Source organism: Typopeltis vanoorti, chromosome 20, assembly GCF_054136105.1.
Source record: "Typopeltis vanoorti isolate ZY-2024b chromosome 20, IOZ_Tvanoo_1.0, whole genome shotgun sequence".
NCBI lineage: Eukaryota > Metazoa > Arthropoda > Arachnida > Uropygi > Thelyphonidae > Typopeltis > Typopeltis vanoorti.
The window spans coordinates 25,468,154-25,486,384 of record NC_143568.1 but is presented as its reverse complement, the minus strand read 5'-3'; the positions used below and the strand labels follow the sequence as shown (position 1 = coordinate 25,486,384).

Sequence of the window (18,231 nt, the reverse complement as noted above, 5' to 3'; positions counted from 1 at the left end):
ATGCCAGTTAATGATAGAGGTGACAGTTTGTCTTTTGTAGATGGCAACAGATGAGAAATTTTGTAAATAGGAAAATATGTGGGAATGAGATGATATTTCTTCAAAATTCTACCAATCGTTCAGAGATACCAGAAATATAAGGGATTGAAACCCTGTGATATTTTGAAGAATCCTGAGGTGTTGGAACATAGGAGTTAATTATCTGCTGGATTTGATTAGGGTTGTAACTATTAAATTCCATTAAAGTTTTGATAGTGAGAAGTTCTTGTTGTAAGCTTGATGGAGAGGAGCACAGGTTATGTGCTTTAGTAATTAAAGACTTGATACCTTCAGCAAATTACCTTCATGTAATTTATCTAGTGCTGAAACCTGGTGTTGTTTTCATTAAGACAAAAGAGCAATATATCAATTTCAGAAGCAGATAAAGGAACAGCTGCAGTGGTAATGGATAAGGCCAACTACGAGAGGAAAATAGATTGCCTTTTACAGGATTACAAGAAATTATAACCCTACAAGAAATAACCCTACAAAAACACAATTAAACAATTAAATAAGCTGCCTGCTGAAGTTGTTAGATGGGATCAAAATACTTTGGACAAGTTGCGCCATTCATTTTGGAAGAACTCCTCATTTATATGGCCTCCAAAAATTCATAAAGAAAGTTATCCAGTAAGACCCATTGTGAATTATATCAACTCTATCACCTATAGAATTGTTAAATTTCAATCGCATTTATTGACAGTCCATATTGGACAATCCATATTATTCATCAAGAATTCCACACATTTTCTTCAGAAAATCAAGAGTATTCAAATACAAGAGTTGGATGTGTTAGTCAGCTTTGACATTTTTTCCCTTTTTATGAGGATAGTTTGAAAAGTTCTTGGCCTAGACCACAGATAGCAACACTATCAGCAAGATTTTTTTTTCCAAGTTGGTACATCTGTCATAAGCATCTGTATGAAATTGCAAGTCATTTTATCAAGTAGTTTGTTTTATACAGCTGTCTGAAGTAAAAGTGTTATCTGTATCCCTTGAAATGGATAAAATTGAGTACAGTTATAAAATTCTTTGTAAAAGAAGGTTTGATGCCAAAAGAAATTCATTCCAAGTTCATAAAAGTTTATGGGCACTCTTCTCCTTCATTTTAGACAATTAAAAAACGGGCTGCCGAGTTTAAATGTGGCCATACCAGCTTTGAAGGTGATCCACGTGAAGGATATCCAAAAAAGTGTAACAACAGCACAAATCATTGATCAAGTGCACAATATGGTATTGGATAACCTGCAAGTCAAAGTGCGTGAAATTACTGAGACTATAGGCATTTCAAAAGAACGTGTAGGATGTATTTTGCATGAAGAATTACAAATGAAGTGCTGCGCTTGCTCACAGCAGATCAAAAACGCAGTTGCATGAAAATCTCTGAACAGTGCTTGGAGTGTTTTAACAAGAATAAAACCGATTTTGTGAATCGATTTATTACTATGGATGAGACTTGGATTCACCATTACACACCAGCATCCAAATAGCAGTCAAAACAGTGGACAGAAGCTGGTTGTTCAGCGCCAAAGAAGACAAAGTCGGTTCCATCAGCAGGAAAGGTCATAGCATTGGTGTTTTCAGATGCTAAAGGCATTTTGTTTATTAATTATCTTGAAAAGGGTAAAACAATAACCAGGGAATATTATTCCTATCTTTTAACCAAACTAGATGAAAAAATTCGTGAGAAAAGATCCGGTTTGTAAAAGACAAAAATCATCTTTCATCAGGACAATGCACCTGTCCACAAAGGTTTTGGCAATGGGAAAATTAAGGGATCTGCACTATGAATTGTTGGAACATCCACCCTATTTTATTCCCAAGATTTGGCTTCCTCTGATTTCTATCTCTTCTGAAAACTAAAACTCTTCCTCACTGTTCAGTGTTTTTCTTTGAATCAACAGCAGATTGCAGAAGAAAAATATCATCTTGCATAAGGACAATGCATCTGCCCACTGTAGAGGGGTATTTTGTAGATCTTACTGAGAATCACTACAGGGACAAGATAATAGCACAGGAGCATCGTTCGAATAAACGTATTAGTCTTAAGGGAGATTATGTTGAAAAATAAAAATAATTTTGAAATTATAAATTTGTTTTGTCATTGTTAGGTCGAGAACTTTTCAGACCACCCTCGTATCAACATTCCACTATCTGACACTGTTAGTTTACTTCATGATGATTACCTTCCTGATATTGCAAAGATTTTGGAATTTTTTATAGAATCAGGATATTTCAGATGGAAAAACAAGATCTATAGACAAGTTGAAGACACTACCCTAGGTAGCCCTCTATATCCACCTTTGGCAAACTATTTTTTTGAACCATCTGGAAGATACCTTGTTTTCATCCATTTATCCCCAACCCTCTCATAGGTTTTGTTATGTTGATGATGCCTTTGTTGTTTGGCCTTATTCTGAAAATGAACTTACCACTTTCCTACAACAGATCAGTAGCCTTCACCCACACATTCAATTCACCATGGAAAAAGAAAAGGCTGGTAGTTTACCATTCTTGGACATTCTTCTTATATGCACAGCTTCTAGTAATTTATCAATCAGTGTTTATTAAAAACCTACCTTTACTGGCAGATACATTCATCAAAAGTCTGCTCATCACACCTCTCAAAAAATTGGTGTTATCAAGTCTTTAATTAACAGAGCACATAATGTGTTCTCCTCTCCCTCCCACACTGACTGCTGTATGTACCTTGTATTTCAGCATCTTTGATTTGCTTGTTTCTACACTGATGATGTACTGTTATTTTCAGTACAAAATATCTGTATTTTGATTTCATTAAAGTTAGTTACTGTGGTTATTGTGTAATTTATTGTTTATAGTCATGCCACAGGTACCTATAAAGAACAGTAACCGTATATTATTACTACATAGCAGCCATCCAGATATATTTCTGAATTTATTCTAGAACCAATTATTTTAAATTTTCAATCTAATTTTGGATTTTTCATTTGACTCTTATAAAAGTCAGTGATAACAGCTTTGCTTTTTCAGCATCTGTTATCACTGACTTTTATAAGAGTTGTTTTGACTATCTGTCCATCCATGCACTAGTTATTCTGGGACTTGAGAAAGATGGATCTTACTCAAATTTGATATCAGGAACAATCCTTATGAAAATTTGTCACATCTGTAGGAATCTGTTATATAGCAATATCAGTTTATCTTACATTATTTTACTGGCTGCCAATTTAGATTAAATAAATAAATAAAAAGGAAAGCATAACTTTGAACTTATTATCATTTAGTTAAACAATTCCAAAATGTATAAAAACAAATGCATTATTTCTCGTAATTGCAAATGTTTATATAAGAAAGCTTTCTTATTTATGGCCTGCCAAAAACTATTTAATTATATTTTTATTTGTAAAAAGGACTCACCTAATGTAGTTTTTTTTTTTAATTTCTGTGACATCAAACCCCCCCCCCCCAATGGTGTCTTCACCTTGTCTGGTGGCAGGGCTTGCTGTCCCAATGATCCTGAGTGCAATGCCGGCAGTAGTTATTCTAACAGTAAGGCCTCCCAAGTCAGACTGGTCAAGGGTGAGGGGTCCAGACTAAGAGAGAGACACTCTAGTCCTCTAGGTTGGGGGTTAAGCATGAGGCTGACAACCTCATCTTGTAAAAATCTTACTTGTTAGGAACCATGCACCAAATAAGCCTCAATATCAGACTGTACAAGATGGAACCCGACCTGTTGCTTGGAATAAAGGATTACAATTTGGAATGTGGAATATCAGAAGCTCATATAGAGGAGGTCCACTGCAAACTTTAAGTGATGAACTCAAAAAATATAAAATGGATATAGTGGCAATTCAGGAAACTAGATGGATTGATAGTGGTGAACATAAATTAGGAGATTATTTGTTAGGTGGAAATATCACAGGAAGACATGAAGAACAAGATTTATGATACAAAGAAGGCTATGGGAGTCACTCATAAGTTTTGAGTCCATGAACGAAAGACTCAGTAAAATAAGACTACTAACAAAAAAGTTCAAAATAACCTTAATTAATGCAAATGCACCCACAGAGGAAACTGATCAGGATACCAAGGATGAATTCTACGATAATCTGGAAGGAATAATTGATGAAATACCAAATAATGCCATTATTATACTTTTAGGAGACCTTAATGCAAAAATAGGAAGAGAAGAAATCTATAGACACACAATCGGAAATAATAGCCTACATGAAATCTCAAACGATAATGGGATAAGGTTAATAAATTTAAAAATATCCAAGAATCTGATAATAAGTAGCACAACATTTATGAGAAAAGACATCCATAAGCAAACATGGACATCAGCTGATGGATTAACCCACAACCAAATTGATCATATTTTAATAGAAAAAAGATTTAGAAGCAGTATTCAAACTGTAGAAGTTATAGAGGTGCTGATTGTGATTCAGATCATTATTTGGTAGGATCAGTAATGAAAGTAAAACTTAACAAAAACTATTTCAATAAAAATAAAAAACATCCTAAACTCAATATTAATAATCCGAAAAACAACAAACCATTCTAGTGAAATAAAAGCAGAGCTTAATAATATTGAAGAAACTGAAAATATTGATACTCTATGGAATGAAATTAAGTGTTGTATAAACAGAGCATCTGAAAAAGTTTTAGGATTCCAAAACACTTCATACCATAATAAATGGTTTAATAACAGATGCAAAGAACCAATAGAAATTAAAAAAAGAAGCCAAGCTTAAGTGGTTTCAGAACCAACAGGTCAACAACAATAACTATGAAAACTATAGATCTGCTAGCAGAGAATCAAACAAAATTATTAGGCAAGAAAAAAGACGATATCTAAAAGAATTAATTGATAAAACTGATAACAAGAATAGATGTAAAACTGCAAGGAACTTTTCTCGAGGTATAAATAAACTAAAGACAGGCTATCAGTCAAGAACTGCAATAATTAATGATAATAAAGGACAGATTATTGCAAATGACAAACAGATGGCTGAAAGGTGGAGGGAATATTTCAAACAGCTGCTAAACTGCCAAAATCCCAAAGCAACATTCCTCACCAGAGTTTACTCTACTTGTGAACCAAAAGTCAAAGAGCCATCATTTAGTGAAGTAGAAAAGAAAAGGAAAAGAATTAACTAACAAACTCTTCACACTAATTACCGTATTTGCCGGCGTATAAGATGCACCCCCTTTTTTGTACACATTTTTTAGGGAAAAAACTATCACTAAATATTATAATGAATTTACAGTATTTCAAATATATAGTAATAAGTAGGTCTACTTTCAACAAATACCTAATCTAACTAGGAAAAAATACCCATCTTTTAATCATCAAAACCCAGAAATTCATCTCCAGAGCTAAATGAAGAGACACTTGAAACCTCTTCTAAATCAGAATCTGAGTCCTCATACAACAAATTGTCCTCTGTACCATCCAGTGCATTGCTAATTCCACACTTCTTAAATGATTTAACCACTGTCTCAGTTTTCACAGCATCCCATGAAGCTTTGACCCACTCAGAAACTTGCGAAATGCTAGGCCTTTTCCTTCTTCCTGATGGCGTGATAGATTTCAGTGATAGTCTTCAGATTTTGAACCTCAAAATCTGAAGACTGCATCCAGCTGTTCCACTTCTCCTTCATAAATCCCTTAAATGGTTTATTAATAATCTAAAGGTTGAAGCTGACTAGTTAGACCTCCTGGAATTACGGCTAACTGAGTTTTCAATTCCTTGAGTGTATTTGTATCGTCTCTTCTGTGAGAACGAAACTGATCCCATACTAGAATCGCAGGCTTCTTCAACAGTCCACCACGGCACCTAGACCAAATTTTATCTATCCATTACTTCATTCCTCCTCCATGCATCCAGCCTTTTGCGTGAACATGTACAAACACTCCTTTAAGCAGTTTTTCTTTGGGTAGCATCTTCCTTTCAAAAATCAATAGTGGCAGCAATTTTGTCCCATTAGCACAGCAGGATAAAACAACCGTGTAGTGAGTTTTTTCGTGCCCCGAAGTTTTAATAGTAACACTTTTAGTGCCATTGGAATCTACAGTTTTGTTGGAGGGCACATCAAAAGTCAGCGGAACCTCGTCCATGTTTCCTATTTGCGCAAGTTCAAAATTTTCTCATTTCCTTGCCATCATGAATTGATGAAATTCAATAATTTTTTCTTCATATTCAGTTGGCATCTTTTGTGATATTTTTGTTTTAGTCAGTATACATAGCTGGTTTCTCTTCATGAATCTTGAACACCATGATGTTGATCCAGTAAAGTTGGCAATCCCTCTGTTAGTGGCTATCGCTTTCGCTTGATGAATAATCATTTTTGTAGACACTGAAAGTCCAGCTTTTCTTTTATCTAAAATACAAGTATTCAGTTCTGCCTCAAGTTCTGGCCATTTTGCAGTTCCACTTCGTAGATTATGTTTACTGTGAGTTGCTTTTTTTTAACTCCTCTTCCTGATTCTGCCAAGTTCTTATCATTTTCTCAGTTGGGGGGGGGGGGGGTCCGAAATGCCTCTCTGCAGCCCTGTTTCCATGTTCTTTAGCATACACAATCACACGTAGCTTGTATGCAATATTGTAACAATGCCGACGTTTTTCAGCCATAATTTGCCAAGAAATTAAGAGAAATTTATCACCATTCACAACTGCGACAACAATTGGAAAGTTTAAACGAACAGGACACAGCTGTGATCGTTGATGACAGCGCATATGCATCCACTGAACTCTACATCAGTGTTGCTCAAAGTGTGGTACATGTACCCCCGAGGGTACGTGAAAGGTCTTCAGGGGGTCCGTGGCAATTTTTGGCTATGCATCATTAATGCATGGAATAAAATTTAATGTATTAGTGAAGTTTGAGATTGTAAAACGTTCCTATTGTATCAGTGAATAAAGTACAGAGACATCTGCAGGCTGTGCAATATGTTTCTCAACAAACAATACGGCACTAACTAACGAATCGCATGTCCCCCTCCCACAGAAAATACTGTATGACTCAAGCAAAACCATATGTTGCCGGTGCAACATATGGTTTTGTTTGAGTGAACATGTTAAAACGAAGAAATATATAGTAAATGTGTTTCAGATATTATATAAGGAATTCGGTTGAAGAGAATTAGCATTTCAACTCAACTGTCGGCTTGTCTTTGTCATTTAATAGTACGATCTTTTGTTAATACCACACCAATCATATGAACGCAGATGTCTGAAGTTTGAGAAACACTGCTCTAACTGGAATGTTCTCACACACACACACACGGCAAGGAAAGCAATAAAGAAATCGTGTAACTCGGAACAGAGAAAATTTCCAGAAAAGAAAATAATAAAAAACCGAGTATCGGCATATAAGACGCACCCTGTTTTTCAGACCTATTTTCAAATAAAAAAAGTGCATCTTATACGTCATACGGTAAACTCTTATGGAAAAATGAAAAACTGCCACAAGACTGGAAAGAATCAATAATAATCCCCATCCACAAAATAGGCAATAAAAGGAATTGTGAAAACTATAGAGGCATCTCACTTTTAAATGCTAGTTACAAAATCCTGTCTGATATTATCCTAAAAAGAATTATACCATATGCAGATGAGATTCTTGGAGGATAATCATATTTCTCACTTCACCTCCTCTCATCTAAAAATCTGTCATATGAATCTAAAATAAATACCTACAGAATGCTAATTAGACCAGTGGTATTATATGGTGCAGAGACATGGAATATAACAAAAGCTGATGAAGATCGATTACAACGCTTTGAAAACAAAATCTTAAGAAAAATATTTGGTCCGGTGAAAGATCCAGTGACAGATGAATGGAGAAGGCGAACGAATAAAGAACTCTATGAACTTCATAAGAAGCTACTAATAATAAATTAAATCAGAGCTAGTCGCATGAGATGGTTAGGCCACCTGGAAAGAATGGAGGATAACAGACTAGTGAGGAGAACCTTTCTACATCACCCAAATAGAAGACATCCTAGAGGAAGACCCTGCAGAAGATGGATAGATAACACTGAAATGGAGATAAAAATGCTGAAGCTGCAAAACTGGAAGGAGTTGGCTAAAGATAGGAAAAAATGGAGAACTGTGGTGCTTGCAGCTAAGAACCTTAAGGATTCGTGAAGCTCAAGAAGAACATCAATTGGAGAGAAGAAAATATTGAACTTTCTGATGGCATTTTCATGCCACTGAAGAACTGCTGACTTCTTTAGAAGTGACCTTCATATCACAGCCACATTGTTTACCATGTCAGACAGTAGTAGCTTGTGCGATCATTGTATTTCCAAAAGTATAAGAAGTTCTTCCATCTCTCTCTCTCTCTCTCTCTCTGTATTCATAGGCACAAAGTAGCAATACTGGACAAGTTTTTTAGAGTCAAAGTTACATTTTTTGGGTGCTTACTAATGTCATCCTTCAGTGTCACATCTGTCTTTGAGAATATGAGAATATTTTTAAAATACATTTTTTTTTTTACTTCACTGAGTCATGAATTGTCAACAAGACAACATTACAGGTCCCTGCAGCAAAGGTACTCCATATTTTGCCAGGTTCAGACTTATAACATATATACAAGGATATTAGATATGAATAATGATCTACAAGTTGTCTAACTGAAAAAGAGGTAAGCATACAAAGATCAGACGTAACATATCTGTATATAAATGCTAGGGATATCAGGAACAAAAGGAACCATGCACTGCTTCTTAAGCTTATCATAATCACCTGCCTTGAAAATTTCATGGTTGGCAACCCTCCCAACCTAGGACTGCATGATCACTCTCACCAGCTGGAGGTACCTTAATTAAATGTGCTATAGTCTGACCACAAAAGTGAGAGCTGTCATTCGCAGGCTGCCAAGAGGAGTCAATTCATGTTGAAGGGGGAGAAAGAAATAAGGCGATGTACGAATTGGTCACCAACATGTGAAATCATGTGCTTTATAGGTAAAATTTTCGAACTGTTATGCAAGCAAAATAGTTACCACTTTAAAAACTACAATGATCATAAAAGAGAAGTTAATTTTCCGATGTGTAATAATAAACAGCTCATTCCATAATACAGATCGATTACCCTATAATCAGAATGGATTCTCCTTCTTTTGACATGCGCAGATGTGTTGAAGGATCTCACATCTGTGGGGCGTACTATACCTTAGTTACAGACAGATCCCCTTATGCTATCACCAGCTCCAGAACTTTTAAATGCCATTTCTTCTCCATATCCCCTAGAAGGTGAATAAATTCCATTTCTTTCCCACTATGTAATCTTTCCTTCTTCCAGTTTATGTTTCAATAGTTAAAGTCCACCACAATAATTATCATTCCTGCACTCATTGTGCTAATTTGTCGTTCATATCTTTCCTTGTACTCTCTGGCATATAGCAGTAACCAACTGTATATTTGTCCTATAAATTAACCTTTCCTTTAGTGTTACACGGTGGATCAGCATTCATTTTAGACAACTTATGGACTCTATAACCGTGTTATAAATCCCTATTTTAATTTCCCGTTTCGACCTTCATATTAAGGTCATCATATGGAGTATACACATATATATACAGAGACAAGCTGAATTACATTTCACACAGTATGCTAAAGAGATAATGATTTGATCAATGGTCTGGCATGACCTCTAGTGAAAATAGAATAAAAATAAAAAATTAATCAATAACTTACTTAAAAAATACATCAAAGCTATATTCTATTTAAGATAACATCAGAAAAACATTCTTTCATATAGATAATTTTCTTACACTAACAATGATGTCCTAATTTAACACGACAATTATTATATTAGATTTAAGATTCTGGATTACCTATGGTCCTATTTACAGTTAACTCTTAGGGAAAAAGATTAAGTGGGTAGAATATGTGCCTTCCATATGCATGGGATTTTTAGACCATCTTTATTGTTAATATTAGGGTGGTTGATAAGCATCTCACAGGCTTCCTTAAATTTACGTTCATATCATGTTTTGGTGTGGTGTAAACAACAGATGCTTTTCCAGTCAATTGTATGCAAAGTGTTCAGGGCATGATCAGAAAGGTTGGCTTCACCATAGTTATTATATTTAATCTGTCATTTATGTTCCTTTTGTCTGATAGGAATTGTGCATCCTGTTTCCCCTATACAGGGGATTACAGGTTCAATAAATATGGTACATTCCAGGGAAGGCCAGCAGAGGGAGTGGGTCTTTGGATGAGTTGAGTAAACTCTTTAATTTCGCAGGGGGTTTAAGGTGGCTTTAAGGTTGTATTTCTGTAGTATTCTGTTTATTTTATCTGATGTCCCTTTATTAATGTATGGAATGGTTACAGTTTTATTGTAGTCTAGTTTATCTTTGTTCACTTAAAAACAAAACCTCAAACCTCTGTCATACTGTGGCAGCTGACTCAGTCTTTACTCTGTCACTGTTTTTTTTTTTTGTTTGTTTGTTTTGTCCAATAACTCTTTCATATCTTTTCTCATACCATACCAAAACAATCAGTTCTTTCACCTTGCCTTTTTGCATCCTGACATCACTAATATTATTAATTTTCACACCAGCTAAACCAGATTTAGTCATGTTTTCATTAAGTACTCCTCTTGTCATAGAATCAGCAATAAATTTTTTCTTCTTCTCTTGCTTCATCATATTTCCTGTTTGCACCATGTTTCTCTTCTAATCTCTTCCACACTCCTGATATTTCTTCAATCATTTAATCTCACACTTTGTTCTAAGAAAGACTGCTCGTAAGTATGTTATTTCCTTCCTAATGTTAATCTTCATTCTCCTGACTTTCCATCTCTGAACTTTCATCAATAATCTCATCAAAACTTACTTTTTTCTGATTTTTGTCAGACAATTATACTTTCTTTTCTTCACTCCCAATAGTATCGTCAAGAGAACAGAAAGTGTGAGTTTCATTTTGCCCCTTGAAATTTAATTTTGGATATGGATATAGTTTACTTTCAGCCATTTTGGAGCTTTGGTATAACCAGAAATAGAAGACAGAGATTTCAATGAAATCCAATCACAATGTGCTCAGTTTTTCTCCTGTATAGCCTTGAAACCCTTTTTTGGAGAACCATGGCTTAGATAAGGGACAAGAATGTAAAGTGGAATAAATGTTATCACACCAGTAATAATTGTTTCAGTAATATGTTCAGTAGCACAAATATTTGGATCAGGTCACAAAGATCTTCTAACTTGGCATTCTTATAATGGCAGACAACATGTGGATCAAGAGTAACTGTGTGAGTGTTGTCACATGAGAGAAGAAATCAAACAATATTGTGGTGTGAATTGCATCAAGGACCAATAATATATACAGTGTACTTAGAAGGATCACTAATGAAGAAGAGATGTAAAGTGTTTAGGGTATGGTTAGGGTTAGTGATATTCTGGTAGGTGCATGCACACAATTTGTGTAAAATCACTGAATGCGCAGAATCTTTATCTACTTGGTATGCAGCTGGAAGAGGAAAGCTAGATGGAGTTGGCAACATTAAAATTTCCAAGAAAGATGACATCTCTATTAAGAAAGCTGGAAGAGAGAAAAATCAACATTTAAAGAAAGGAAATCAAAAAAAGAATAGTTGATAACAAAAGGGGAGCAACAGACACAACAAATGAATCTGGCATAATGGGGACTGAGAAATTTTAGCCAAAATTTCTCAGAAATTTTAGATCAAAAAGAGGAGATTCTAAATTGAAACTTCACTGACATGACATATCAGAAAACATGTACATGCCGTTGAGACAACAAGAATCAAAAAGAGGGTAATTAGGAAAACTGAGATGAGCAGTGCTTGAAGAACTTGAAATGTGAGTTTCTTTCTGTTAGGAAAAGTATATATGTGTTTTGCATAGTGGAGGTGGAAACAGACATCATTGAAGTTAGAATTAAGACATGTATTTGAGAAAGTGAGAATCTGGAAGGGTTTAGGAAGTTTATCTTTAACTGCATGTAATCTATTTTTCTTTTCATGGTTTTTTAAGTTTAGTTGAAATATTTTCTGTAGCAGAAAGTAAGTCATACACGTGGCTTGAGTAAAGAATTTCATCCAACTCCTCTACAAATCGTGGCCTCAGCACTGGTTTCCATATAATACTACTTGGATTCTCTCCAGTCAAAACTGGCAGAATAGTAGAAGCAAGGTTTAGACTAGCTGATCTGGAAGCATCTTAAAGCATTACCATAAGTTTCGGTCAATGTGTTATCTAGTGGTGGTCTGCAGTGTAACCGCTTTACAACTGTACTCTAGAAAAGTGATTCTGAAAACATCATTCTTGCTGCATGCTAAACCAGGACTTTGTTATGGAATAGAAACAAACATGGTTTTTCTGGTCTCTTCAGCTTCCAATAAGCAATGTAGTTCTTACTCTAGGCAATGAAACTTATCTGCTACCTAGAAGACTCATCTATCACTTGTAAACAGAAATGAATATATAGCTAAAGATACTTACAGACTGATGCTTAAAATACAGTTCTTACCATCCATTAATTCCAATATACAACCCAAGATCAATAAATGTTTTGGCATCATCTTTTGTACCATCAAATGAATGGACCTGGTAAATATCAACATTTATATAAGATAAAATGGAACCAAAGTGAAAAATTTAAGACATTTTCATTGCTTCATATATATATATATATATATATATATATATATATATAAAATAAATTAAATAAAATGATGCTAATTTACTTTGTGTGTGTGATTGGCCGAGTGGTTAGAGTATCTGCTCTCCAGCCAAAAGGCTGCAGGTTCGAATCCCACAATACGCATGGATGATTGTTAAAATAGTAGTAGTGGTAGTCAGCAGTAGATGGCATTGGTGTAGAGTTGGTACCCTCCCTGGAGGTGTTACATAATAATAATAATAAACATATTAATAAGAAACATGGTTGTTGAGAAGGTAGCAAACTGTTTCCACAGGGAATGTACTTTCAGTTTCTCCTGAGAGTAAAATTTTCACAGGCATAAAAAAAATGCATGGATAGTATTTATATGACTATTTGATATGATGAGAAAAAATACCTACCATGTAACACAAGCTTCTTCACGGATAAGATGTAGTATCTGTTGCAACCAAGACTTCATCTTCTTTAATAGTATCTTTTAATCTTTTTCTAGGTCTTCCTGTTCTTCTCTTATTCTCTGGTTTCCAACTATAGACTTGTTTTATTATTCTATCTTCACTTCTTCTTTCCACGTGTTTAATCCATTTTATTCTTCGGGTTGCGACCCAATTGTTTATTGCTTTCTTATATCTGTATTTTTTATTTTACCCAATCTAGTTTTATTTACTTTTCTTAATATATTCATTTCACTGTGTTTAACATTTGTCTTGTTAAACACAGGTGAAATGGCAAGCCAACTGCATTCGACTGTCAAAAGCTCTTCTTGGGAAGACAAGAAATGGATGGTAGTATCTTGATTAGTTATATGTTTGGTCTCTAAAGCAGAGTTGTTAGATCTTATCACAAGCCTACTCACAGAGAGAGAGAGAGAGAGAGAGAGAGAGAGAGAGAAAAAGATATTTTTGGTAATGATGGTAATGAAGTATCCCTTTTGTTTTTTTAAAAAAAATTACATTTAATTAAAAAAAAAAAAAGGTGAAATGTAAATTTCAAAAAAAAGTATCCAATTATTACAGAGATGCTAAATAAATGGGATTATATTAAATAAGAATTATTAATTTGACATACCTGTGTGCATTTCTGAAGGTAAGAATGATACAGTACTTTGAACAAGGACTTGATTAGATTGAGTTAGTATGTAATTTGGAAAAGTTGAAGATGAAGACGTACAGTCTGAATGTAGATATAATCAGATAACTAAAACATGAATACACCAATAATGAAGAAATGAACTAAACAAACTAGGATTGTACAGAACCAATAATAGATCCAATATAACAAGTATTGCATTCTTAATGACAATTAAACTTAAGTGACATTAAGTTTATACTATGCCATAATAACATGTCAGTCTGGGTTATTGTGGCTCTGTGTTTTTGTAAATTTTGTAGTTTATTGCTGGTAGTAAAGACAATTTTGTAATTTGAATATTTAAAGATGCATTTTATAGTTTTATAAATGTTATGGATGTATATGGAAATTTTAAGACTATATGGGATTTTTTTTATTGTTATTATTATTCAGGCCTCCATGGAGTCAAAAGACTCATCGTGGGAGGTCCTTCCTAAGAACATAAAGTCTGTCAAGACTCATCGAGAGGGAGGGGCCCCCCCCCCTAAGAAACACAAAGTCTATCATACCACTCTTTAAACTCATTGACCGTTCTCGCTCCCACCACTCCATCAGGCAATGCATTCCACGGTTCAACCACCCTCCACGCAAAGAAACCACTCCTTACCCTCTTGCTCACAGTTTCCTTTCGTAACTTCCAGGGATGGCCTCTTGTCATCACTCCTTCCCGCTGTTCAAGCAAGCGAAAGAACTCCCCAATGTCAACCCTGTAACCACCTCTCAACAGTTTAAAAGTCTCAATCATATCACCTCTCCTTCTTCTATCCACCAAACTCCGCAGTCCACATTCCTTCAGCCAATCCTCATAACTATCCTTGTACAGTCCTGAAACCATTTTTGTCATCCGTCTTTGTATCCTTTCCACAGTTAATTTATCCCCTTCAAATCCTGGGGACAAAATCTGAGAACAATAGTCCAAGTGTGAACTGATCAGAGACTTATACAATGGAATGATAACCCTCTTATCTCTGCAGGTCAGTGTCCTTCTCATAATTGCAGTAATCCTCTGTGTTACCTTTACCACCTTTGCAATATGCCCTCTAAACTTCAGGTTTCTATCAATCATCAACCCCAGATCCCTTGTCTCCCCTACTTCCTCCAGTATAATTCCTCCCATAGAATATGCAGCATCTCATCGATGTTTCCCAAACCTCAAGACCTTACATTTTGCTGCATTAAACCAACACCCCCATTCAATTGCCCATCTATCTAGCTTATTTAAATCCTCTTGCAGGGCTACCACATCTGCACTATTACTAATAATCCTTCCCAGCTTCGCATCATCTGCAAACAACTGAATATCCCCTTGCAATCCACTGGCAATGTCATTGATATAAAGGTTAAACAATATAGGTCCTAGTACTGAGCCCTGTGGGACCCCACTTGTAACCCTCTGCCTCCTTGAAACTGCTCCACCATACACAACTCTATGATACCTATCAGACAGCCAATCCTGAATCCAGTTGACCAATCTGACATCCAGACCCATGTGCTGCAACTTAAATATAGCTTATCATGTGGCACCCTGTCAAATGCCTTTGTTAAGTCTAAGAAAATTGCATATGCCTTTCCCTCATCTAATTAATGTTCTTGTAACTTTATTATAAAAGGCTAACATATTGCTAAAACAAGAGCACCCTTTCAAAAATCCATGTTGACTCTCACAGATAACATTACCCTCATCTGCCCAATGCTGTATACGGTCCCTCACTACTTTCTCCAAGATCTTAACAAATACTGATGACACACAGACTGGCCTATAATTAGACACTTCCAATCTGTTACCACCCTTATGCAATGGCACTATCTTACCTTCCTTCCATTCCCTGGGCACCTTTGCCAAAGCCAGACTTTCATTGAAAAGCCAGGTTAAAGGCACTGCCAGTTCCCTAGCACATTCTCTCAAAACTCGAGGTGAAATACCATCCAGTCCCACAGCTTTACTGACATCCAGAGTACTCAGTATCTGAAACACACTCTCCTCCTGTACTTCTAAACCCCGAACCAGCCCTATCTCTCTAGCAATAAAACTGACTCCTCTAGGATGAAATACTCCAATAAAGTGTTCATTGAACAATTCCACTATGTCGCTCTATTCCTATTTTTATCCCACAATATCATTCTTCCACAGTCATTTCTCCTCCTACTGGCCACATAGCTAAAAAATTCTCTAGGATTTTCTTTGGATCTTAGGGCCAATCTCCTCTCATATTCCAGTTTCGCTTTCCTTACCACACTAGTCATTCTTCTGGCCTGTGTCTTATATTCTTTATGCATCTTCTCTTCACCTGTCTCCTTATATCTCTTCCATAGCCTCTTTTTCGCATGCAATTCCAGTTTAATACTGTTTGTCATCCACTTTACTCCAAATTGTGTCCTCTTCTTCACTCGTGGTATACAACTTACCATTGCTGCTAACAAATATTCTTTCACAATTTCCCATGCACTAATGTTATCCCGGCCTTCCGATTCCTTCCTCCATGAAACTTCCCGAAGTTGAAGTCTAAGACTATTATAATCACCTGCATTATAATTCCACATAAGTTCCCTTCATTTTTTTTATATGTTTCTTTGTGAAAAGGGTACAGGATTTTAGTTGTTGGAGATACTGTTAAGAATGGAAGATTTCTTTGTTTAAATCAAATCTGATTTTTTGATATAATGAGGATGGTAGAAGGTGAAATGTAAATAATTTCCAATGTTAGTGGATTTGTGACATACTCTGGTACTGATGGGATGGGTGGATCTAATGATGAGGTTTATTATTATTTGACACCTCTAGGGAGTCCAAAGACTCATTGAGGGAGGGCACCTACTCTACAACTCTCCGTCTCCACCACTCAACCGCATCATCTACACCAATACCATCTACTGTTCACTAGTCCACATCTACCACCACTAATATTTTCACAGACAATCACAAACATCCATGCCCACAGCATGGATGTTTGTGATGGTCTGTGAAATCGTTTGTGTGAAAATCGTCTGTGAAAATGTTTGTGATGGTCTGTCGAATCCGAACCCACATCACAAACATCCATGCTGTGGGCATGGATGTTTGTGATGCGGGTTCGGATTCGAATCTGCAGCCTTTTAGCTGGAGAGCAGATACGCTAATCACTCGGCCAACCAGGCCAGTATTTTAAAAAATTTATTTTATGGAATTATTTTCTTAGTATTCAATTAAGAATTTGAATCTGTGGCTAAACATGTTGAAAGAATGAAAAAGCTGTTGCATGGCATTTGCATTCCCAATACATAACATATTATTCACGTATCTGCTGTAGTAACAGATGCCAGTGGGAGAGAGAAGGAAATAGGATTATGTTTCCATATGGGCAAGAAAAAGTTCAGCCAGTAGACAGCTAATGTTTTGGCCCAATGAAAGATGGAGTGTTTGTTTGTTTGTAAAAATGCCACTGTATTTAAATAAATTTGCAGATATTATTATTTGTACTAGTGAGATGTAACTGATAGAGAGAATTTTGTATGTTCCAGTAGATTATGGTCATTTATAAACAGTGTATGAATGATACCTAGGGTTTTAGGCACATCAACATTGGTATATAGAGAGGATGCATCTAAAGAAGATAATATAATTGGATTAAATGGTAGTGTTCGCTTAATGTGTTGAAAGAGTTGGTCAGTATTTTGAATGGTTTACTAAAGATTGTGTGATTAATTTTTAATAGGAGAGGGCTGTTGTGATGTGTTTATATGAAAATATAGGGGTGTATGTGTATTGCCGAGTTTATTATTATTATTAGTAGACCTCCATAGAGTCAATGGCACATCATAGGAGGTCCTCCAACACAACACAACACACACAGAGAGAGAGAACCGAGAGAGTAGACTTGGACATGAACAGACGTGCTTGAAATTGCTCCTGCTTTTACCTTAATTTTGTGCAGCAATGAACAGAAAAACTGGATGTATCTAGTATTGACTGATAGCTTGTACAGTGATCTATTTAACAGTGAATAATTTACTTTATAATTTCATATTTCTAAGTGTGCATGAGTGAAATTTTATTCTATCTTTATGGTCTGAATACTGCTGGTCAGACTATCTATTGTTCAGCAACCTCCAAGACAACATGCCAGTCATAATAGGATTAGCTGCTACAGTAAGGACTAACACCTCCCCCCCTCTCCCAACTACTGCCACTGGGAGGCACAAAGGTCACAAGAAACAACCCTCTGAAGTCTAACTCAATGGAAGCATCACTTATTGAAACAAGCAGGAGAATTTTAAGTATTAGAAAACGCAGCAGTTCAATAGGAAAGCTATAACACCACAACTTTAAGTAAAATTAAGATGGCGGCATAGAATGAATTAGAGTTCGAAAAAGCCTAGATTTGCTTCCGGAGACAAGTAGCAGGTATCAAAATAGAGACTTATCGAAAAGTATTACTCAG

At 35.7% G+C, this 18,231-nt stretch overlaps 1 protein-coding gene across 2 annotated transcripts in view; it reads right to left on the bottom strand.

The window, feature by feature from the left end:
- Positions 1 to 18,231, bottom strand: part of LOC150095289 (deoxyribonuclease TATDN1-like) — a 336,553-nt gene that overhangs the window by 109,842 nt on the left and 208,480 nt on the right. For both annotated transcript variants that reach the window (XM_090410767.1, XM_090410769.1), the window contains exon 8: positions 12,530 to 12,606. In XM_090410767.1, coding sequence (XP_090266893.1) covers positions 12,530 to 12,606 — 77 coding nt within the window. The remainder of the gene's footprint in view (positions 1 to 12,529; positions 12,607 to 18,231) is intronic.